The sequence below is a fragment of the Miniopterus schreibersii genome, assembly GCF_964146895.1.
Source record: "Miniopterus schreibersii genome assembly, chromosome: 3".
Classification (NCBI taxonomy): Eukaryota; Metazoa; Chordata; class Mammalia; order Chiroptera; family Miniopteridae; genus Miniopterus; species Miniopterus schreibersii.
The window spans coordinates 72,990,635-73,014,744 of record NC_138103.1 but is presented as its reverse complement, the minus strand read 5'-3'; the positions used below and the strand labels follow the sequence as shown (position 1 = coordinate 73,014,744).

Genomic DNA, 24,110 nt, shown 5'->3' with positions numbered 1-24,110 from the left:
ATGATAAAAATTAGACAACCTGTTTCGCAGGCAACACATGACTCTACTTATCCTTGATGTTCCAGTGGGTTTTTCCCCAGGTGCTTTACATTAATCTTTCAAAACCCGGACCTAAGACATGGTTTCAAAATACTCATACAGAACAGAGGCTTATGAATTTAAGATGCTATTGGATTCAGATTCAGTGTGACTTTGAGGGCTTGGCTTGGTCGAAGGAGTACAAGGACAACTCCCAAAATGCAGTGCTCTTGTATTTAATTCATAAAACACTGCAAAGCCTGCCTAAATTGTATCCTTGGGGTGAGCTCGGATACACAGGGACATATCCTTCCATGACCTGGCTGGACCATTCAGCATCTTTCTTTGGAGAATGTGTGTCCTCTGTGCCTATAAGTTCCTATGATATTCAGAAGAAGAGCACAGTGAGTAGAGAGTCATGACTTAAGCACCTAGGGGTCTACCTTTTGTATCACAGAAGTACAACCAGCTGTGCCTCTTCCCATGGGGACGAAGGGAGAGAGCAAAGGCCATGCATGTGCGTGTGCGTGTGCGTGTGCGTGTGAGCTATGGGCAGGTGATGTGAACTCAGCGGACTCTTCTGAGTAACACTGTACTTGAGCCCTGGACATTTTACATACTCGGATCAGGAAAGGACGAAACACGCTTTGCTTGGGACCTTGATACTATGCATGCAACGGGAATAGTACACTAACTTTTTATCCTCGGATCAAGGTGACAGCAACGAGGGAGCTTGACTCTGATTCATCCTCCCTGACTAAGCCTCTCCTTTCTCTCTGCTTCCTCGGCTCCTTCTTACCTAGTCTCATTCCCTGGTTGCCACCTTCATTTAACTTCAAGGTGATGTGATCCCAACACAAATCCAGAGTCGCCTCTAAAGCGGCCAGCCAGGATTGTGAACCTGGGTGCTAAGAGGGATTATGAGCTCTTTAAAACAGCAAAGAGAAACAGAAAGGAAAAAAGCAAACAGGTCTTCTCCACCTCCTTGAAATCAAAGTCTTCACCTTCACCATTCCTTTCACTGATTTTAATATACTGGATGCCATTTAAGAACCAAAATTCAGTAGCTGTTTTGTTCTAGGGATTTTATGAGATTTCTGGAGCTGCCCAGGCCTTCGCAGAGTAATTTACCTGAGGGAGCCTGAGACCCACCAAAGCCACTGACAGACAGCTGGGCTGGTAAACCAATGTACACTAACCACACCTTTCCTGGGGTGGTTACCAGCTCACGGCACACCATGAATCCTTACCTGGCAGCAATAAATACGAGATGACAAAGTGCCTTGTGCTACTGAGAAGCAGAAAAGACTCATCATATAAACTACAAGGGAACTTGAAACTGCATAAAGAATAAAATGGCATTTGGGACAGAATTTCAGGTGAGCTTGAGTAGGCTAGACCCAGCTGCCAGATAGTCTTTAAAAAATTACTCCGAGTAGTATTTCAAACGCAGGGATACCCAGCACGTCTGTAATTCACTCTCGGCCGCACGGCGGAGTTCCCCTCACCAGCGCCGACGGTCAAGATGAAGCCTATGGTGCTCTAACTCGTAGCTGAGGGCTTTCAGAAACAGACAACTAGAGCAGGCGTGACACATGGCAGATTTCCTCTCCCTTCCTTCTCTTCCTATTCCTTCCCACTATTTTCTTTTAATTTTGTGATGCTACACTTCTGATTTCCTTTTTCTTACTATCCGTTGTTGCCTAACCTCCCTCCACTTCAATCTCTATTATTTTTGTTTTTTCTTTTATTTTAATTGAATTTATTGGGGTGACATTGGTTAATAAAATCACAAAAGTTTCAGGTATATAATTCTACAATACATCATCTGTATATTGGATTGTGTGTTCGTCACCCAAGGCGGGTCTCCTTCCATCACCATTTATCCCCCCTTTACTCTCTTCACCTCCCCCATCCCCATTCCCTCCAGTAATCACCACACTGTTGTCTGTGTCCATGAGTCTTTCCTTTTTTTCTTTGCTTAATCCCTTCACCCTTCTCATCCAGCTCCCAACTCCCTCCCCTCAAGTTCCATTATTTTATGTTGACTTTGGGGACTACTGTGCTTAAACTCCCTATAGATGCTTAACCTCCTATAAGCATATAAGTTCTTTAATTAATCTCTCCCCACCCACTCCCCCACCCCCACCTTCCCTCTGAGATCCCTCAGTCTGTTCCATGCTTCTATGTCCCTGGATCCATTTTGTTCATCAGTTTATTTTGTTCATTACATTCCACATATAAGTGAGATCATGTGGTACTTGTCTTTCTCTGGCTGGCTTATTTCACTTAGTATAATACTTTCTAGTTCCTTCCACGTTGTCCCAAAGGATAAGAGATCCTTCTTCTTTACAGCTGCACAGATTTCCATGGTGTAAATTTGCCACAGCTTTTTTATCCATTCATCTACCAATGGGCACTTGGGCTGTTTCCATATCTTAGCTATTGTAAATTGAACTGCTATGAACATAGGGGTGCGTAAGTTCTTTCTGATTGGTGTTTTGGATTTCTTAGGATATATTCCCAGAAGTGGGATCACTGGGTCAAATGGCAGGTCAATTTTTAATCTTTTGAGGAAACTCCATACTGCTTTCCATAGTGGCTGCACCAGGCTGCACTCCCATCAGCAGTGTACCAGGGTTCCCTTTTCTCCACTCTCACTGGAACTTGTCCTTCATTGATTTGTTGATGGAGCCATTCTGACAGGTGTGAAGTGATACCTCATTGTGGTTTTAATTTATATCTATCTGATGATTAGTGACCTTGAGCATTGTTTCATGTCTCTTGGCCATCTGAATGTCTTCTTTGGAGAAGTGTCTATTTAGGTCCTTTGCCCATTTTTTAGTTGGATTGTCTGTCTTCCTTTTGTTAAGTTGTATGAGTTCCTTATATATTTTGGATATTAACCCTTTATCAGATGTGTCATTAGAAAATATGTTCTCCCATACAGTGGGCCCCCTTTTTGTTTTGTTGATGGTTTCTTTTGCTGTGCAGAAGCTTTTTATTTTGATGTAGTCCCATTTGTTTATTTTCTCCCTTGTTTTTCTTGCCCTAGGAGATGTATCGGCAAATATATTGCTACGAGAGATGTCTGAGATTTTGCTGTCTACGTTTCCTTCTAGGATTCTTATGGTTTCATGTCTTACATTTAAGTCTCTTATCCATTTTGAGTTTATTTTTGTGTATAGTGTAAGTTGGTGGTCTAGTTTCATTTTTTTTTTGCATGTACCTGTCCAATTTTCCCAGCACCATTTATTGAAGAGACTGTCTTTACTCCATTGTATGTTCTTGCCTCTTTTGTAAAATATTAATTGACAACAATGGCGTGGGTAAATTTCTGGGTTCTCTGTTCTGTTCCACTGATCTATATGTCTGTTCTTGTACCAGTACCAGGCTGTTTTGATTACAGTGGCTTTATAGTATAACTTGATATCTGGTATTGTGATCCCTCCAACTTTGTTGTTCTTTCTCAAGATTGCCACGGCTATCTGGGTTCTTTCTTGGATCCATATAAATTTTCAAAGTGTTTGTTCTAGATCTGTGAAATATGCTCTTGGTATTTTAATGGAGATTGTATTGAATTTATAGATTGCTTTAGGTAGTATGGACATTTTAATTATGTTAATTCTTCCAACCCATGAACATGGTGTATTTTTCCATTGGTTTATATCTTCCTCTATTTCTTTTTTCAGTGTCCTGTAGTTTTCTGAGTATAGGTCTTTTACATCTTTGGTTAAGTTTATTCCTAGGTATCTTATTTTTTTAGTTGCAATGGCAAATGGGATTGTTTTTTTAGTTTCTCTTTATGAAAGTACATTATTGGTATATAAAAATGCCATCAATTTCTGGGTGTTAATTTTGGATCCTGCTATCTTGCTGAATTCATTTACTAAATCTAGTAGTTTTTTGGGGGAGTCTTTAAGATTTTCTATGTACAATATCATGTCGTCTGCAAATGATGACAGTTTTACTTCCTCCTTTCCAATTTGGAAGCCTTTTATGTTTTCTTCTTGTCTGATCACTGTGGCTAGGACTTCCAGTACTATGTTGAATAAGAGTGGTGAAAGTGGACACCCCTGTCTTGTTCCTGTTCTTAGGAGAAATGGTTTTACCTTTTGCCTATTGACTATGATGATGTTGGCTGTAAGTTTGTCATATACAGCCTTTATTATGTTGCGGTATGATCCCTCTATTGCTACTTTGCTGAGTTTTTATCAAAAATGGGTGTTGGATTTTATCAAATGCTTTTTCTGCATCTATTGATATGATCATGTGATTTTTGTCTTTCAGTTTGTTTATGTGATGTATCACATTTATTGATTTGTGAATATTGTACCAGCCTTGCATCCCTTGAATAAATCCCACTTGGTCATGGTGTATGACACTTTTAATATATTGCTGGATCTGATTTGCTAATATTTTGTTGAGGATTTTAGCATCTATGTTCATCAGGGATATTGGCCTGTCATTTTCTTTCTTTGTAGTGTCTTTATGTGATTTTGGAATTAGGCTAATGCTGGCCTCATAAAAAGAGTTTGGAAGTGTTCCTTCCTCTTGGATTTTTTTGAAATAGTTTGAAGAAGGTAAGTGTCAGTTCTTTGAATGTTTGGTAAAACTGCCCTGTGAAGCCATCCAGGCCAGGGCTTTTGTGTGCTGGGAGCCCTTTGATTACTGCTTCAACTTCATGAGCAGTTATCGGCCTATTCAGGTTTTCTGACTCTTCCTGATTGAGTTCTGGAAGTTTGTATTTTTCTAGGAATTTGTCCATTTCATTCAGGTTGTCCAGCTTGGTGCCATATAGTTGTTCATAGTATTTTCTTACAATCCTTTGTATCTCTGTGGGGTCAGTTGTTATTTCACCTCTTTTGTTTCTGATTTTGTTTATTTGTGTCCTCTCTCTTTGTTTCTTGATAAGTCTAAGAGTTCATCAATTTTGTTTATCTTTTCAAAGAACCAGCTCTTGATTTCACTGATCTTTTGTATTGTTTTTTTAGTCTCTATGTCATTTATTTCTGCTCTGATCTTTATTATTTCCCTCCTTCTACTTACTCTGGGCTTTTCTTGTTGTTCTCTTTCTAAGTTTTTAAGTTGTAGGGTTAGACAGTTTATTACAAGTTTTTCTTGTTTTTTGAGGTAGGCTTGTAGTGCTATGAACTTCCCTCTCGGGACTCCTTCATTGTGTCCCATAGATTTGGAGTTGTGTGTTCATTTTCATTTGTTTCCAGAAAGTTTTTTATTTCTTCCTTGATCTCTTTAGTAACCCATTCATTGTTTAAAAACATGCTATTTAGCCTCTATGTGTTTGAATGTTTTTTAGTGTTTTTATTGTAGTTGATTTCTAATCTCATGTCATTGTGGTCTGAGAAGATGCTTGATATGATTTCAATTTTCCTGAACTTGTAGAGACTTGTTTTGTGTCCTAACATGTGGTCTATCTTTGAGAATATCCCATGTGCACCTGAGAAGAATGTATATTCTGCAGCTTTGGAGTAGAATGTTCTATAAATGTCAATTAAATCCATCTGGTGTGCCATTGAGGGTCACTGTTTCCTTGTTGATTTTTTGTCTAGAACACCTATCCAGTGAAGTCAGTGGGGTGTTAAAGTCCCCTACTGTGACTGTATTACTGTTGATCTTTCCGTTAAAGTCCTCTAGAAGTTTTTTTATAAATTTAGGTGCTCCTATATTGGGTGCATATATATCAGGGTTATATCCTCTTGTTGGATTGATTCCTTTAGTATTATGTAATTACCTTTCTTGTCTCTCATTATGGTCTTCATTTTGAAGTCTATTTTGTCCAATATGAGTATTGCCACCCCAGCTTTTTTTTTCCATTTCCATTGGCATGGGAAATTTTTTCCATCCCTTCACTCTCATCCTGTGTGAGTCTTTTGTTCTAAGGTGGGTCTCTTGTAGGCAGTATATATTTGGGTCATGTTTTCTTATCCATTCAGCCACCCTATATATTTTTATTGAGGCATTTAACCAATTTACATTTATGGTTATTACTGATAGATACTTATCTATTGCCATTTTAATTCTTTATACCTATGTTTCTCTCTTTATTTCTACTTCTAATTACAGCAGTTCCTTTAACATTTCCTGCAATGCTAGTTTGGTGGTGATAAACTCCTTTAGCCTTTTTTTTTTTGGTCTGGGAAGCTCTTTATATCACCATCTATCTTGAATGATAGTCTTGCTGGATAGAGTAGTCTTGGTTTCAGATCCTTGTTTTGCATTACCTTGAATACTTCATGCCATTCTCTTCAGGCCTGTAGAGTTTCTGATGAGAAGTCAGCTAATAGCCTTATGAGGTCTCCTTTGTAGGTAACTGATTGCTTTTCTCTAGCTTCCTTTAAGATTCTCTGTCTTAAATTCTTGGCATTTTAATTATGATGTGTCTGGGCGTGGGCCTCTTTGGATTCTTCTTGCTTGGGACTCTCTGTGCCTCCTGGATTTGCATGAATTTTTCCGTGGCCAGGTTAGAGAAGTTTTCTGCCATTATTTCTTCAAACAGGTTCTCTAACCCTTGCTTACTTTCGACCTCCTCTGGCATTTCTATAATGTGAATATTGTTATGTTTCATGTTGTCCCACAGCTCCCTTAGACTGTCCTCCTGTTTTTTAATTGTTTTTTTCTTTTTGAGTCTCTGATTGATTGTTTCTACCCTGTCTTTTAATTCACTGATCTGATCCTCAGCTTCCTCTAATCTGCTGTTTATTCCTTCCAATGTATTCTTTATTTCTGCTATGTCATTCTTAATTTTCTTCATAGTCTCCATATCTTTTTTCAGGCTGTTGAGCATCCTTAAAATCAGTATTCTGAGCTCTGTATCTGATAGATTGCTTATCTCTATTTCATTTAGCTCTTTTTCTGGAGACTTCTCTTGTTCTTTCATTTAGGGCTTGTTTTTTGGTCTCCCTACTTTGGCTGCCTGTTGGGGGTTTGTTTCTATGTATTAGGTAGGTCTGCTAGGACTCTCAGTCTTTTTGGAGGGTCTCTGGTGCAGGCCAATGTCAAACATAGTTTGTGACTGGCCCTGAGTACCCTATTTGGAGCTATCAATAACCCTCAGCTTGAGATCTCCTCTGCTGGGGCTGGGTCCAGTCGGACAGGACCAAGATGCACACCAAAGTCTGCTTTTCCAAGGCCTGGGTCCCGAAGCAGATCAGGCAAAGACTCTAAGCATTCTGAGGTCTGCCTCTGCCTGCAGGCTGATTAATCTCAAGAGTGATCCTCTTTTAAATGAGTCAACAGCTTTAGGGGGATAACAATTCTAAGATTAGTCATACTTTGTAGGATTAATAATTTCCTAAAAGTTTCCTCCTTTACTGAAAAGGCTAAAAATACTGTCCTAACTGCTTTTTTCAAGTTAATATGATAAAATATTATTTGGCCTGCCAGATTAAATGACTATGAGGTGTTTCTCTCAATAATTCAAACAACATCACATTAACATTTACCCATTTTAAGAGAATTTCTTTAAGTGACGTGACAAATGATATTCTGCCCACTCTAAAAACAGCATTTCATCTTCAGCTGCAAAGCTTATGTATAATAATTACTCACTATACAGAAGCTTTTGGAGAAATTACTAAAATAGCTGAAAATGAAGCGCTAAACACAACCTCAAAATGTATCATTGGGGGCATGTTAGAAGCCAGTTCTTCCAGCAATCATTAAGACTTAATATGTTGAATTAGGTTGATGGTGATGCCAGAAGTATCCTTACTTCACAACCAGAAGCTCTGTCTTCATGTTAAAACACCTACTTTTAAAGAGTGAATTACAAATAGCATATAATGTAGTTGAAACTGATATACCCTTGGGCTCTGCCAAATTTGGGTTCAAATCCAGACACTGCTATTTCTGAGTCTTGTAATTTGGGCAATTCACTCTCTCTCTTTGTGCCTCAGTTTCCTTATTAGTAATACCAACTCTCAGAAGGCTGTGGCCATGATTATATAATACACACACACACAGGTATTTACGTACATGAGATATATAAGATGGATAATAAATACAAACGGCCTAACATAATGCCCAACATAAACTAATTTAGTATGATAGTTATGTCTTCTCTTCCACCTTAACCTTTTATCTTCCAACTCTAAAAGAAAAATAGATTCCCAAACCCATGTGATTGATAACTAATAATTTATTTGCAAAAAAAAAAAAGTGTGATGCAGTCCTCATAGAAGATATTTTTATTTAGATCATTTAGAACCAGAGATTTTGCAAATTAATGCTGTGATTTTGAACTAATGTAGAATAAGGCTATATTTCTTTGAAAGAGTAAGTCACACAAGAAGTACACTGTGTTGAGATCCTGATGTAAAATCCAGATGATCTGTAAAGATGCAACAATTCTGCATCTTGTCATGCAAGATGATTGGTCTTCCTAAAATCAAATCCCCATGGAAACATTAAAAAATAGGATTTAAAAAATCCTTCAAACTGGATAAAACTGGTCAAAAGGAATATATCTCTTTTTAACAGGTTTATGAGAATATCATTTTCATTTGAAAAATATTAATAACTATATTTAGGATAGTTATTTATTTCTGTTTTACTTTGCTTTTTAAGCAGAGCCCTAGGGCTGGGATTCCAACATAATTTAAATTCGTGGTTTCAGATGTTTGTGTGTATGTATTTGATCATGCCTCTGTTTTCAGGAGAATGCAGTTTGACCTCCTGACTATGCCATATTTGTCTCTATACACCCATAGTTTCTGTTACAGCGCCTTGCACATAGTAGCATTCAGGAAATTTCAAATGAGTATGTCTAACTGGATAAAGTACATTTATTGAAAGATAGAATAAAACTTAGGATTTGGTTGGTTATCTGTTGTTACCAAAGAGATTTCCCAATATATAACAGAGAGAAACTTCAGAGTCTAAAGGCCTCTGTCCTCCTACATAAACCGTGATATAATTATCTTTTCCACTTTTCTACAATGAGAAAATTAGCATTTGAAACGTAAGTAGTTTCAAACATATGCTCTCATTATATGCACAACAAGCAGGAATTTTAATCTTCACAATGGTAGAGATCCATAAAGAAACAGAAGTTTTCACTCTTAAGCATGGTTCATTCAAAATCATCTCTATATTTCTAGCACAAGTCAAACATAGAATGCTAGGTTGGACATGACCTTAGAGATTATCCACTCCAATCTCTCATTGTATAGATCAGTAAACTTAACTCCAGAAAGGTTAACTGACTTAACAAGGTCATAAAGTTAGGGGAAGAGCCAGGAAAAAACTCAGGTTTTCTGATTACATATACAGTACATACCCAGCTTTCATAAATGCTCTATACAAACAGTGGTTTTATGGGTCTCTTCAAGCTCTGGGAATCACGGGCTTCTTCTTCCTGGGAAACTCACCTTCAGTATTGGTAGTGGGGGTACTGTCACATTTGCTTTCACACTGCTGCATCGACGGAGGCCGAGCAGTTTCTGGACAGTCACTAGACGCCTGTCCAGTGTAGGAGAGGCATTGCACGGTCCGCATTTGCTGTCCAAGGCCACACTGAGCAGAACACTAAACCCAAAGACAGAGAGAACACAATACAGGTCTCAACAATTTTCAGGAGGTAAAAAAGATACTATGTCATTTCAAATATCACATATATTAGCATTTAAAGCCCAAATGTAATTTGTCTTCGAGAGGTGCATGATTAGGTCATTCTACTATAGAGTTGGTTTGGAAACTCAAGGATCATGTCATTACCCTAGAAAAGAGAAGCAACTTAGTTCCCCAGAAGACAATAAATAAAGATTTCTTGGGCTAGTATTCCAACAGTTCCAAGCAGTGCTAGTGAACTCCAATAGGAGTATAATAAGACTCTCATGACGAAGTAGAATAATCGGAGATTCCAGGGTTGGGACATCACTATTGCTCACTATTTATTATAGGCTTGTGGGCAAACAACCTGATGATGGTGTACTGGTGTGCTCTGACTCTGATCAAAGCATTAGTTCAGTGTTACAGCAGTGACTGCTGTGAGGTCTGAAGATATAGCCAGTTTAAAAAACAAACAAACAGTTGAAGTAAGTACACAGGTTTTCTAAGGTACTATCAGCCACCCAAACCTGAGAGGTCTGCTGTTGGCCAATTAGCATGTGTCCCTCACCTAGTTGGGGATTTCGTTATTTCAGAATTGAAGTTATTTTCTGAGTGGCTTAGTTTCAGCTGAGACTGATCAGCTGTCCAGGCTGAAGAATGAAGCTGGGTCTATTCTTCGGGACTGCCACCCAGAATACCAGAAAGCCTGTGAGACTTGCGATCAAAGCGATGAAGAGCTAGCCAGTGCCAAGACAGGCCACGGGCATGTTTACAAGGTAAACAAACCAAGGCCCTGTGGCTTTGTTTGCAAAAACTCTCAAAGCACATACAGAACTTGCAAGGACATTCACAGACACTTTTACTTTTAAGTTTCTAAATACAGAATGACAAATAAATGCACTATAAAAATGTACTAAAGCATCTTTGCTTTTTGAATGGTTAATTTCAATTTTAGGAAACTGGATTGAAAATATAGATGAGAAGAAAAGGATTTGATGACACTTAAAAGAATAATCTCAGCCCGGCCGGGCGTGGCTCAGTGTTTGAGTGACGACCTGGGATCCAGGCAATCGGGGTTCGATTCCCGGTCAGGGCACATGCCCTGGTTGCAGGCTCGATCAATGACTCTCTCATCATTGATGTTTCTCTCTCTCTCCCTCTCCCTTCCTCTCTCTGAAATCAATAAAGATATATTAAAAAAACCAAAAAAATAAAAGAATAATCTCAAATTGATAACTGTGAATTTGGCGAAATCACTAACATGCAAAAACTTTCAAGGGGCCATTATATAACAGTGCATTACAATGATGAATATATAAGGAGGAAATTCTTACCTGGTTTAAATGAAAATTATGAGTGCATGTTTGTACTGATTCTTTTTTTGCAAATATTTATTTTTATTTTATTTTATTTTTTTCTATCACCATTTATCCCTCATATACCCTCTTCCACCTCTCCCCCCTCCCCCCAGTCAGCACACTGTTGTCCATGTCCATGAGCTCATTCTCTCTTTTTTCTCCAACCCCTCCAGCAACCCAACCATGCTGTACTGATTCTTTAATAGTGTAATATCAATAATACATTGTGACACTGTCACGCTTCTATAGTGAAACACTTAATTGCATACAATGCTCCTGAGTATTCCACTTGAGCACTTTGTAAACTAAACTAAATACTGTTATATAAAACCAAGTTACTAGTTATTTGCTATACAAGTGCAAATGTTGATTATTTTATGATCATACTTTTGTCTCCCCACGGGGCTGAGTAAGTATAATTATTTGCCTTAATGGAGACTGAAAATCTTTGCTCCCAAATGTGACAGAAGAGGTCTATAGATACTGCTATACTCTAGCAATATTCATTTTTGGCCAGAATTTTGGTAACTACTTCTATGAAATGCCATTTTTAATAACTAATGGCAGGCCCAGAGCACAAACAAAAAGTAACAGTGGAATTATATGCCATTATGACTTATTTTGGTCTTAGATATTTAAAAATGACTAGTTACAAGGTTAATTATAAAACCACAGGAAAAGGGTATTGATAGTCTAGAAATTGAGTTTCTGGAGTGTCATTTTTTAACGTAACCTAACAGATTTTCTTTTGTACATTTAACAACAACAATAATACTTAACTTTCCTTCTACACAAAAAGGTTACAGAGTTGCTTTTAAAGGATTTAAGGTACCTTCAGCAAGATAACACAATTAAAAGTGAGAGAGGAAAAAGAAAAGAATGGGAACATGGCCTGGAAGTGAGTATAATATGCAAGTACATACCAAAAGCCCTATGTACTTGCTTCCCAATTCATAGTCTCCATCAGAAAAACCCATTAAAAAATAAGTATTAATGACATTTCAAAGACTGTCGATCAAAACCCCCATATCTTTTCTGTGAGGTTAAGAGGAATTATTTTGCAAGTAGGAAAATTAAGACACTGGTGTTAACTGATTTGTACTTGAATTAGTTGAGAGAGCTGGGACCAGAATTCGAAGTTTTGGTAGCCTGTTCAAATCTGTGGCCACCTAGACTATCTTGCTTTTAATTTTAAGTTAAAACATCAGGATCCAAGGAGGAGGTAGAAGTGAGAAGTGTGTGGGGTGGAGAACCATACCTAAGTGTGTCTACGGGGGGCTGCTGCTACTTGTGCCTCGTTTCATACTCATATCTTACACCTAGATTTCTACGTGTTGTTACTCATCTCCTGAGACATCACAACGAGCCGGTCAGGAACCGAAGCATCTCCAGGTGCTGCCTCAGAGGAGCGCACCGGGCAAGCGCCTTACCTGGCCCCAGTCTCCCGTCACCCAGCGGGGTGGAGGACAGCGGCCCAGGCTGCAACGCATGCGGATCGGGGGCTTGCTCTCCTCCGGACACTGTGCAGCTGGGAACGTTTTAGAAAGGTCACTGCTCTTGCACAGAACAATCCGATGCTTGAATCCTGAACCACATTTGGGAGTGCACTGGAAAGAAAACAAACACTGGTGAATATCGACAGTGGAAAGAGAGAAGAGAATTCGAAGACAGTGTTTCTTAAAGTGAGTATGTGTTAGGGTGTACAGCACACAAACCCACTAAATTCTGGGCAAAGTCTTTCAGGTATGAAAACTCCTTAAGTTTTTAAGCAGAAGTACTTCTATCTTTCCCCCTAAGGTCTTTAAGAGCTAAACTCAAAGTTTGCTTTTCTTGGCTAGCTTATTTTCTTTTTTTATTGCAGGTAGGTTTACGCCTCGATTCCTCCCCATCCTTGGCCACAGTCAGCTACGATAAGATTCTGCTAATTTCTGGAATGTGGAATCAATCGTTGGTTTCCTACTTGCTGGGTGTAGCCTTCTCAAGAAAATTCTTCTTCGATTAGTCCAGGAGAACTTGTCTTTGTGAAACAAGCTAGGGGCTGATTTACACGGGCATTCTCACAGCGGGGTAGCTAAGAATACATGGCCGCAGGTGATGGTTTACTGCTCAGAAAGCCTCTGGACTTTCCCTGTCCATCAGTTAAATATGATGAATTCTACTGTCCTTTAATTGGATCAGTCCGTTCATACTAAGGACAAGGTGCTTTTTCCTGTGTCACAAAGGCTATTATTCGCCTTCTCCAGGTTAATCCAGGGCTGTGTTAGAGTCACCTACTTAATACAGTGGCGGACTCAAGTCCTCCAGCTTTCTCCTCTGCACATCTGAACACTTCCTTAAAATCTGTACTTCCTCTCCCTCACAAGAGAACCTTACCTACAATATCTTGAACCCGTTTCTATACCTTTTATTTAAAAAACATTTTCACATCTCCTGTAGGAACTAGTCTGGGAGGAAAGGGGCATAACAATGACCCCCCAAGACAGCCTTTACGCTTCTAGGGGCTCAAAGTTTCATGTAGGAGATAGCATGTAAATACGTTAAACACCCTAAGAGAAGATGTGGAATATAAGAATTCTGTGCCCCTAATCACCATCTGTCCATTTGATAATTATGTATTTGCATGTCTTCTCAACCCTACCAGATTATAAGCTCCTTAAAGTTATTTCATTTCTGCTTTCTCTTTGTACACCACACCACCGACTCCCAGGATCCAGCAGAGGGCTTTGAGTATGCACTCGATAAATATACGCTGGCCTTTGTCTGGAAAGATGACGGTTTTGATTTACCATCAGGTAAATCAAGATGTACTAGCTGTGGCATGAGGAGGTCTTAATGAACACTACATATCCCTGAGAGGCTTTGCCTGGGGCAATCCTTGAACCCGGTACATGCCATAGAAAGAAAGAAAAATATTAACATGTTTTCAGGTGAATACCAAGGATCCCATGAAGACGCTTCACCACACTGAATGAATAACAACACATTTCCTCCAACTTAGAAGAAGTGTCATTGGGATGCATTCTGAAGGAGGGTAACGTTCGGTTCTTTCTAACATGGTCCCAAAAGAGGCTTCGGCTAGGGACTTAGGGATCAAGAGAGAAATCTCTGACCCCTTATTCCCTTTCACAGCCAAATCAACATCCTTATTTCCAGCTGCTGCCTCACTCTACCCATATAACCAACCACTAGGCTCTGTTAGTTCAACTCTTAAATCTCTCTTGCATCTGATGATTTCTCTGTCTCCATTACCACTAACCTTACTACAGAGAGCGTCGTTGCTTACATGTAACATTGCAGTGGCTTCCCAACAGGTCTCCTGTTTCTTGCTCTTGTCTCACCCCAACTCACTCTCTAAAGCACACATCCAATTATATTCTCTTCTGATTGAAAAAAATCCTCCAGTGGCTCACTATTGTCTTCAAGATTAAAAAACTCACTCTTTAAATGTGCTTACTGTATCCTGGTGGGAAGTTTCTGCTTACTTCCTCAAATTCATCTCTCCATGCCAAGTGCTAGCCCGGCCCCAGGCCCAAAGCTACTGCTGCTGCTGCTGCGACTCCTATAACTATTAAGAACGACAATAATAATAGTAGCTACCATTTAATAAACACTGTGTACACCAAGTACTAAGTGCTATAATTTACATAGTCCTCACAAAAGTTCTGTGAGATGGCAATTATTATTCTGTCTTCAAAATGAAAAAAAAAACCACCACAATCTTAGGATAAGTAATTGGTAGACACTCAGACAACTATTAAATGGCAGGCCCAATGCTCACTCCTACAGAGTGTTTCCTAGATGCCAGGCACTACACTATGTACTTTACATATATTCTCAGTTAATCTTCACAACAGTCCTATCACAATATTTTAAGAAGCCAAGGCACGCCACCATATCTTGCAGTCATGGCCTCCATAGGATAAATAAAGCCCCGATTCAAGGCTCTTGATCTGGGGTATAGTCCTCTTGACTCCACACCAAGGCTCCTCCACCGTCCACCAATGTTAGAAAGCAAAGCCTTAGAGGACTACTGTCACTTTCTTAATGCTTACTGTTATTCAATAATAATAGTAATAATAATAACTCCATTAGCTTACATTCCATTAGAGCTTCGCGGTTTACAAAATGCTTTCAAATACGTTATTTTTATACAAGTTTTCGAGAATTGTTACAGACGAGGAAAGCTTAAGCAGCTTAATCAAAGTTAAACAGAGAGCAAGTGGCAGAGCTGGAACTAAATCCTAAGGCTCTGGTCCATACTTTGGCTCCTAGCACTGGCAGAAACAAAGCTGTGAGAACAGATAAGATGTATTAATTATTATAAAAATTAACTAAGGTAAAGTACAAGAGGATAGAGGGTACTTCAGACTTTGGGGATACAGGCAGAAGCACAGGATGTATAGGGAATTCCATTTTAGTAACTTGAGACTATGATTATTTTTCTATATTGGGAACATTTATTGAAAAATGTACTTGTGCCACACCTCTCCCCCTTCACATTTTCAGAGCGTACATATACATGGTGCAGCCTGGGACATATGTGCCTTACTTGTCTAATATCTTTTTCCACTGGCAAGAGCTTCTGCTATTATTTGAAGACTGAGGCAGGCTTTCCTAAGAGCCTATGCCAACGTCCTGCTTATAGTCAGGGAGGCAGGCAATGCAAGGACCAACAGGAGACCAAAGGCAAAACAAAACAAATAAGGTTACGAGTAGGAGAGAGAAGACTAAAGAGAGAAAGCACCTCTAATATTTATTGTGCAGGGAAGTGTTCTAAGTCCTTGAGATGTCATAATCTAACTAATCCTTGTAGAAACCTCATGAAGTACCACTTTCACCCCCATTTTACTGGTGGGAAACAGAAGCACTGAGGGGGACAGATAAATCCAGACGGCAGGCTCCTACCAGCATAAAGCTCTGGAGGACAATCGTGCAAACGCACAAGCCTTCTGTGCAGTTCTCTGAAAAGCTGAGTGTACAATGATGCCTTCTACTGAGGCAAGAAATAAGTTTAGAACATTACAGCCAAAACTGCACTAAAGAAGCCAAGGATATTCTGTTTTACAGAAGTAGAGAGGTAATCAACTGGATTCTCAAAATAGCGAATGACTGCCCCGCCGGGCGTTGCTCAGCGGTTGAGCGTTGACCTAGGATCCAGGCGATCGGAGTTAGATTCCCCGTCAGGGCACATGCCCGGTTGCGGGCTTGATCAATGACTCTCTCATCATTGATGTTTCTATCTCTCTCTCTCCCTCTCCTTTCCTCTCTCTGAAATCAATAAAGATATATTTAAAAAAAAAAAAATTAGCAAATGACTAAAAACTACATGTCTGCCACATTCTGATTCAATGAAAACAGCAGTCCTTGAGCCCTGCAGATCTAGTCACAAATATTATGCCTGTAGCCAGAATCTCAACTCTGGTCTCTGCAGATATGTACTTCTTAAAGGTGATTATAAATTAAAAGTTTAAAAATTGCTTGTAAAAAAGGACACCAGTTAGATCAGCTTCATTCTAAGAGGAACGCTCTCCTGCAAATTCTTCCGACCTTATGTCAGAAATGTTCAAGCAGAGACGTCTCTTGGCTTGTTTTTATTTTTCTTCTTCATTCTGCTTTATTAGGCTTACATTTCATCGTTGCCCCTCTTTGCCTTCTGATGAATGTTTATCCATCTGACAGCCTCTGTTTTATTTAGCTATCAAAAAAAAAAAAGAAATTCTAGAAAAACAAGATATAGCCATGATTATGTATGTGATTAATAGGCATTAACTTAGTTATGAATACTTCAGAGCATCTTCAGAGATAATCCTTGGTCTATACCCATGTGAAGGGTGTGTTTTTGTACTTTTTGATTATGCAGTAAAATTCATTAGTAATAATCAGAAATTAAATATTTAGTTCAGTAATAAAAATATTTTTATATTAAAGTATAGTTATAAACATCAAAATCCATTCCCTTTATTCTCTTAACAAATTATTAGATAGCTGGGTAGAAGATGTTGTTTCAGTGGACAAATCTTCTTTAGTAAAATTGTTTCTGTTTCGCCTTATTGCAGGTAAATATCAATTTTCCTCTTTTATTCATAGTGAGAATTTCACAATTCTTTAAAATCTGACCAGACCATTTGGCTTTTGTTTTCATCTCGGTGGGATATAGGAAGCGATTTTTGGGAGAGATGCATTTATGTTTTCATTTAATGTTCTGTGATTAAGAAGCAAAAACATATTTTTCAGAAAAAAAGTACTTGAAACTACACCAGGGAAAACAATTTGGCTCTCACTTGTGAAGGATAGAAATGTTAATGTTTTGGGGTTAGACTGAGCTCTCTCTGGAGAGCTGGGTTTCATTTACTTAGATATAGCACCAGAGCGGAACCTAGGAATAAGCAAGGTGATACCACAATTATCAACAAAACAAAGCACAATCCCTTATGGGTAGATTCTCCTTACCCCCATCCAACTTAAGTAATGCTACCTAAAAGTTAGTCCTATGAAGTTAACTGATTATGGTGCTGGTCATCACTTGTCCAAGAGTAAGTACAAGAAACAGACCATTTTCAATGGGTGCTCTGTGGGAGTCAATATTAACTATCCCGATACACCAAAAGAAAGGTTTGGGATTGCTGGAGCCATCCACAGTATGCAGCAGTGCTTGTAAGAGTTACATGCCAAGAGAGGGCAAAACAGAAAACTATTTAAGTCCAACATAGCATAGGTGATCCCAAGAGTGAGGCTAGATGATAGGAAATGGGAAAGTGTGGCTTCATTCATCTCACAAAAGGCTGCTGAAGAGCCATTTTCCACCAAGGTAATTTGGCTTTTTTTTCCTTTTGCCATAAGCACCGGGTGGGTTTTACTGATGGGGAAAATGAAAAATAAAAAACGGTTCCTGGTCTTGCAACAATGGAAATTTTATATTAGAGCGGCTGGCAATGAAAAGAAAAGGTCAGAGGGTACATTCCTCTTGCTGCAACATGTTTTCCCCAGTTGAACCTCACCCTTGTGATTAGCGGAGCTCAGACAGCTGAGAGTTGGACATGGGGAGAGGCCAGAAAGAGGAGGGAAGTTTTCATGGGAGTGTCGAAAGAATATTGTGCGAAATATTTGCAGAAGTTAGCGGAAAGAGATTGAGCACTGCCTGCCCTTCTGCCTGCCCGGGCCTCCGTTTTCACTAGTGGGAGGCGTCCATTCCTCTGGGAAGAACAGGCTCCTTGTTCTCACTCTGTTCTCCAGAGCTATTCAGACACTTGTTTCACTTAATGCAAGTGACTTCCACTTGTTTTTAACCCATTTAGGGAAGAGGCGGGTTTCCTGGTAAAGTAAGGTAAGGCAATGGAAGCGAGAGAGTGCATCCCTCTTGCAGGAAACAAACAGGAGAGACTGGGTGGGGCAAAAATTCTCTTGCCTCCTGAATAAAGGCTGAAGGTGTTGGGACTGATGGTGTCCAACTAGAATCTGTGAGGTGGTCATGGCAGCGTTTCTTGGCCAATGCTTACCCTAGAATCTTTTCCTGCAATGTCTGTGGAGAGACAACAGCGGCCACCATTTCTTTATTCGAGGAGATTGTCCCAACACATCACTCAACACCCTCCGCACTCCTTTGTCCTAAGCTTTGGCCCAGCTGTCTTAAGGAAGGCAGCAGCAATGTGATTCAAAGCCCCCTCAGTTTACACACGTTTCTTCAGGCAGCTCCTGGGAGTGCCTAAGAGCCTCTTAGAGCCACCTGTGCAAGTCCCTTCTAAGATCAGATAGATAAGAACCAAAATTCTGAAAGTAGGGTATCTACAACCAGTATGAGGCTGAATTAGGAAGAAAACCCTAAAATGGTATTTGGAATGGAAACATACAGTAATACACATAAGCTATTTCTCAAGGTGATTGTATTTGGTTGCTTTAGGTTAAAATAAAAATATAATGATACAGAAATATGTAGGTCAAGAGACCAATGTGAAATGAGTCCGTGCATGAGGAGGTTTTGGTGTTTTAGTGGTTGGTTGAAATTTTTTCTAGTTTCTGCTTATGAACTTGTCTAATTTCTCCACTTTTTGTAGAAAAATGATGTGGTATAAAGCTTTGATTTCAAGCCTTCTTGCTACCCATCACTGCTTTAGTCAATCTTATCGTCCATTTATTCTTTAAAACAAACCCTTTTCTCCAACTCAACATGGTCTCTGTGTTTCTGTTCAGTTGTTTCTCTTCTCAGAAATACCTTCTCCAGCTTCCCTATTTTCTTCCCTGCTCCAAATCCTGTACTGCCCCCACATTCAGTTCAATTCCCATAAACCAAAAAGCTTTCTGATCCACTCCAGGCCATTCTGACCTCCTCAGCTCTGAATTTCTATGTCACTTATACATTTATGTGGGATAAGCCACCATTCTGTTCAACACTGTCTTATATTACTCAAGCTGTTAAATGGGTATTTCTTCTTTTCCCAGCCTTATAAACCCTCTTGTATTCTCCATAGTGCCCAGACCAGCATGTTTAGTGAGACTCGATTATGCTTACTGACTTGACCTGAACCCCTAAAACTGCTGCAGCCAATCATCAGGCCTCCCATTAAATTCCCCCAAAACAAGTTTGTCAACATTAATCACAGACTATTTATGGACTTCTATATGGGTCTCAAACACTGAAGTACTAACATGTACAACTCTGTAGACTGTATTCTTTTCCAATGGGTGTTATCTGTCCAATGAATTTAGGAGTTAATCCACCCACTGTTAGGAAACAGAAGAATTCATACTGTTTTTCATAACCATTGAGTGAATAATATCAAGAATATCTCTACATCTGATTGAAACACAAATGAAATTTAGGTGGGCAGAATGTAATTACTGAAGCTGGACTATGGCCAGGAAATTTGGGAGAACACTCCCAATTCCTGCCAAAGAGTCCATGGATAACCACAACTGGTCGAAATCTCCATTGCAGGAAGCACCTAAAGCAAGTACCACAATGTTTCTAGAATGAAATGCAACCTGTTTTGCCAACTAGAAGAATGACCTTCAGCTATATAACGAGGTACTCATCCTTCTTACCATTAACCACACAACAGGATCCAGCTCTCCTTTGGGAAATGTGGAGGATGGCCTAGTGTGTATTTGTATGTCTCTGCAGAATGAGGAGTTAAGAATTAACTCTACCACTTACCTCATTTTCCATGAGACAATTTTTCTGAGGCCTCTGGACTATGTTAGGTTCTTTTATATACATGTATGCCAGGAAAACATTATCTTAGTAGGTCTTCCTCACTGATCATTTAAACGGAGGTAATGATGAAAATCTAAGTTTGACTTTTTGCTGTGTTACAACCTCAGCTCCAGCTTTCTTCTCCTGATTCAACAGAAGCAACTAAAATATATCTAGATATATAACAAGTGATAATAAATTGACAAAGATTTATATCTGAGTTATGTAGTTAAGCTGGATCATTACTTGGAAAAAAAGATATAACATGTCACTAATTCTGAGGCTGTTCAAGAATAGTAAAGATGAAAAACCACTTAGATGAGTACGCACTATAATATTCTCTCAAATTCACTTTAGGCTTATTTTGAATCAGGCTACTTTCTCATTGATTTTCCGACCCCCAAAACCTTACTTCCTGATAAGCAGCAATAAAATATAACAAGGCTAAATTCATGGTTTTGCAGTCCTTACTGACTGAGTTCTAAGATGCTTACATGCTCAGCTGTCCTTAATGTTAAATGCTTTGGTATTAACAGTTAAGACATCTCAAAACATAGGGCTTCAGATTTCCTTACCTCTGACCAGTCCAAAGCCACCCACTGAGGTGGACACGACTGGTTGTTGCAGGACTCTTTCTCAGCAGGCCGGTGTGTTAAACAGCCACTGTAGTCCAGCGTCTCCTCCTCAGAAGGCCCGATCTTCCTGATGCAGAGCACGGCCCGCGTACGCATTCCGCCGTCGCAAGTCTTGCTGCACTCCAGCCAGTCCCCGATGAACCACCTGCAGCAGGAAGGGGGGAACCACCTGCGGCTGAGTGAAGGCACTTTTATTGCTAGAAAAGAATCTTCTACATCCATTTCCTAGAAGAGCTGACACTTCAGTGTCGATGTGACAAGTGACAAATGGAAGAACTGCTAAGGAAAAGGCAGCTCACTGTCAGGTGCCACCTAACATGCAGGGTGCAGGCTTTGGAGCAGGCAGGACTACGTTCAAGTAAGTAATGCACTATGTATTTTTTTTTAGCCTCTGATTTTTCTCCTGTTTTATTAATTTCTAAAATGAGGGTAACAATACAATCGTGAGAGCATCATGAGGGTTAAGTAACATAATATACGAAGCTGGTAAATGTTTGACAACTGGCTCTTCATGGGTGGGAGGGAGTCCTGATTTGTTACATTGGCCATTTTTTTGGTATAAGTACCTCAATATGGCCATTTTGAGCTGCCACCTAGACATAGTGAACATGAAAAGAGAAGATGTGCTACTACTAGGGTCTCAGGTATCAGCACTAGCTGGCCTCACTGCACCACGGAGAGCTCCTAACAGTGTCTGACACACAACAGTAGCTACTTTCATTACACTGAGGCAGCTTCTCTCATAATTATTTTATGCTAAAACTTAGAGATTTGTTCTGATTCCCAGACATGAATGCCAGGCTCTGTAGGAGAAAGAGAGGGACCTTCCTGTCCTTCCAGGGCTACAGAAGGCCCAGGAGTCCATCCTGAAGACATGACAGTGTTAAAACGCCTGCAGCAAGAGAAGAGCCCCGAGCCAGCTCTGTGAAAACATGCAGCTCCTGCTCTGACCCCTTTACTCCTAAAAATAGCTTCTACACAGCTAATGTAGGAAGAAACTGAAATCTCTTAACAAAACGAGCATTTCACATTTACAGGTATACCACTCCTTTTCCCTAAAGTCATCTGTGAACTTTCATATATATAACTTCAGGATTCGTGTGTGTGTGTGTGTGTGTGTGTGTGTAATGCTTCTGCAGGATTCACTCTTGGAGGCATATTAATTGATCCAAGGCGTGTGAATCATGATGCTAATCAGACCAATGAGAATTTGGCTTTAGAATTTTTATATCTCAACCAGAGCAAAAGGGACCTTTTCCTTTCTGGTCACAAAGGTAAAAGCTGCCGGTGGCCATGACCCCTGTGAAGTGGATTTAGCTGATTTGAAAGAATTCAGAGGAGCTAGAGTGCTAATGCTGTTTGAGTCCTTGATTCTAGCCGGGTGCATTCTTGCAGTTTCCTCAGCCTTGTTGTATAAACCCACAAACCCTCCTGTGAGCTGAAGCTGGCTGAAATTGAAGTTGTATTATTTGCAGCCAGAGTCTTGGGTGACATATTGTTGTATTTAATTTAATAAATATACGCTGAATGCCTACTGGGTTCAAGGCACTGTGCTCTGTTTGACGGAAGAAGAAAGTAAAACCCAGTGTTTAGGAAAACAGTTTTCCAGAGTCATGAAAAGAGCAATGATGGAACTAGGACTTGGTCCCCCTATCAACTGTTATTTCCACTGAATTTCATTTTTAACATGGCTAAATAGTAGAATCTTGGTCACAAGCATGAGGTCACAAGACATTTTCTTCAATCCATGACTACAAATCATGCAGCTATCATCAACAGATATGCTCATGCTTTTGGGTGGACAACAACCCAGCAAGAAGAGTCTAAAAGCTTAAGAACAAATTGCTCAGTATTTCAGTGAGCTCAGTTAGCTCATTGTGCCAGTTTTGTATGTGGAAGGTAGTGCCATAGTAAAGTCAGAGTCCTAGCAGCCTAAATGTGAGCCTGCAATTAGCCAAATAAGCCACAATGAATTTGTTTATTATATGTGTATTATCTTTACTTATAGAGGAAAACCAGCATTTAGAAGTTTCATAATTAACCAACTTCTCAACTTAAAATATATCTTGTCAAAATCTAGAAATTTTCAACCTAAAGTTGATTTAAAGAATAATAATTTAATCCTGAATTTTAAAAGTCTGACGTTAACATTTTTTTCTAAATCATTTTCCAGAGGAGATTTAAAGTGGTTTTCATACTCTTTCTGTTTTGTTTTGCACAGATGAACATGACCCCAAGATGTTAGTACCATTTTTGGTAAGAGGAAAATGTGTACTGAGAATAATAAATTGCATGCCAGCCATAGTGAAACTCTGATTCAATTCGCAACAGTGATTTCATCACCAAGATTAGGGGATAAAACAGAAATGTGCATAACTCAGCCACAAAATGTTCAGTCATACCACCTCCAGCCATGATCTCATTAGGTCTCATAATGTAAGAGGGACGGAGGCCCTCAAATTAAACACAGGTGCCCAGAGTCACAGCAGTGATTCAGGAGGTGTTGCTGTTCTTTGTTGCACAAGGTCAGGGCGACCTCCGCCTTTTCACTCTTTGCCCTCTCTTTTATTGCCAACCATCTCTTAGCTGAGATGTGTCACTCTAGCATTTAACTCGTAAGGCATGAAAATAAAAGGATTAACCACCCTCCCAATTTCCCTTCTGACCGTAACTCTGATTTCAGGCTTCACAGTCAGTTCCTGTTGCATCTTTATTGCTCAGAAAATCATCCCTTCCCATGTCTCTCTAAAGGATTAAATCACACTCCAGTTACTTAAATAGTTTTGCAATTTTACCACTGCATCTACTTGTCTCAGCTTCTCCACTGCCCTGTCCAGCCAAAGACAAGAGGCCTGTTCCACCTTCCCTCTCCACCCTCCATGTATTTGACCTGCTCATGACTTTCGCCCTATGTCTTTTTTCCCTCCTCTAGACTCACTGGTCAAAATCTGAACACAAAAGTTGCCTCTGGGAATGTCACTTGCTGAATCGTTATAGTCTGAACAGTATCAGGGCTGTTTCTCTCTGAGCTGAAGGCTCGGTGGTCAAACTGTCTTTACCCTCACAAGTGCCCTCACAGTCATTAGACACTAACAGTCAGTGGGCTCATGTTTGAGTGTCTGGAATAAAAGTGCCTTAGTGCAGCCTGTGTAATTTGATTTGCGGTATTGGTACATTGACAGGACAAAGAGTAATATTATGTTTTTGAAGAAAAACTCATCATAAAATCAGAATATTATTTTTTCTTTTTTTTTTTTAACTTAAAGGAACATGGCACAGCACATGAAAATAAACTGATATTAGATATCTAGATTACGAGAGAGGGACAGAGAGAGAGCG

General features: G+C 39.6%; 1 protein-coding gene across 2 annotated transcripts in view; it reads right to left on the bottom strand.

Moving 5' to 3' along the window:
- ADAMTS6 (ADAM metallopeptidase with thrombospondin type 1 motif 6) overlaps positions 1-24,110 on the bottom strand; it is a 207,326-nt gene that overhangs the window by 8,084 nt on the left and 175,132 nt on the right. For both annotated transcript variants that reach the window (XM_081132538.1, XM_081132539.1), the window contains 3 exons: positions 20,712-20,916; positions 12,377-12,553; positions 9,408-9,564 (listed from right to left, as the gene is read on the bottom strand). In XM_081132538.1, coding sequence (XP_080988664.1) covers positions 9,408-9,564; positions 12,377-12,553; positions 20,712-20,916 — 539 coding nt within the window. The remainder of the gene's footprint in view (positions 1-9,407; positions 9,565-12,376; positions 12,554-20,711; positions 20,917-24,110) is intronic.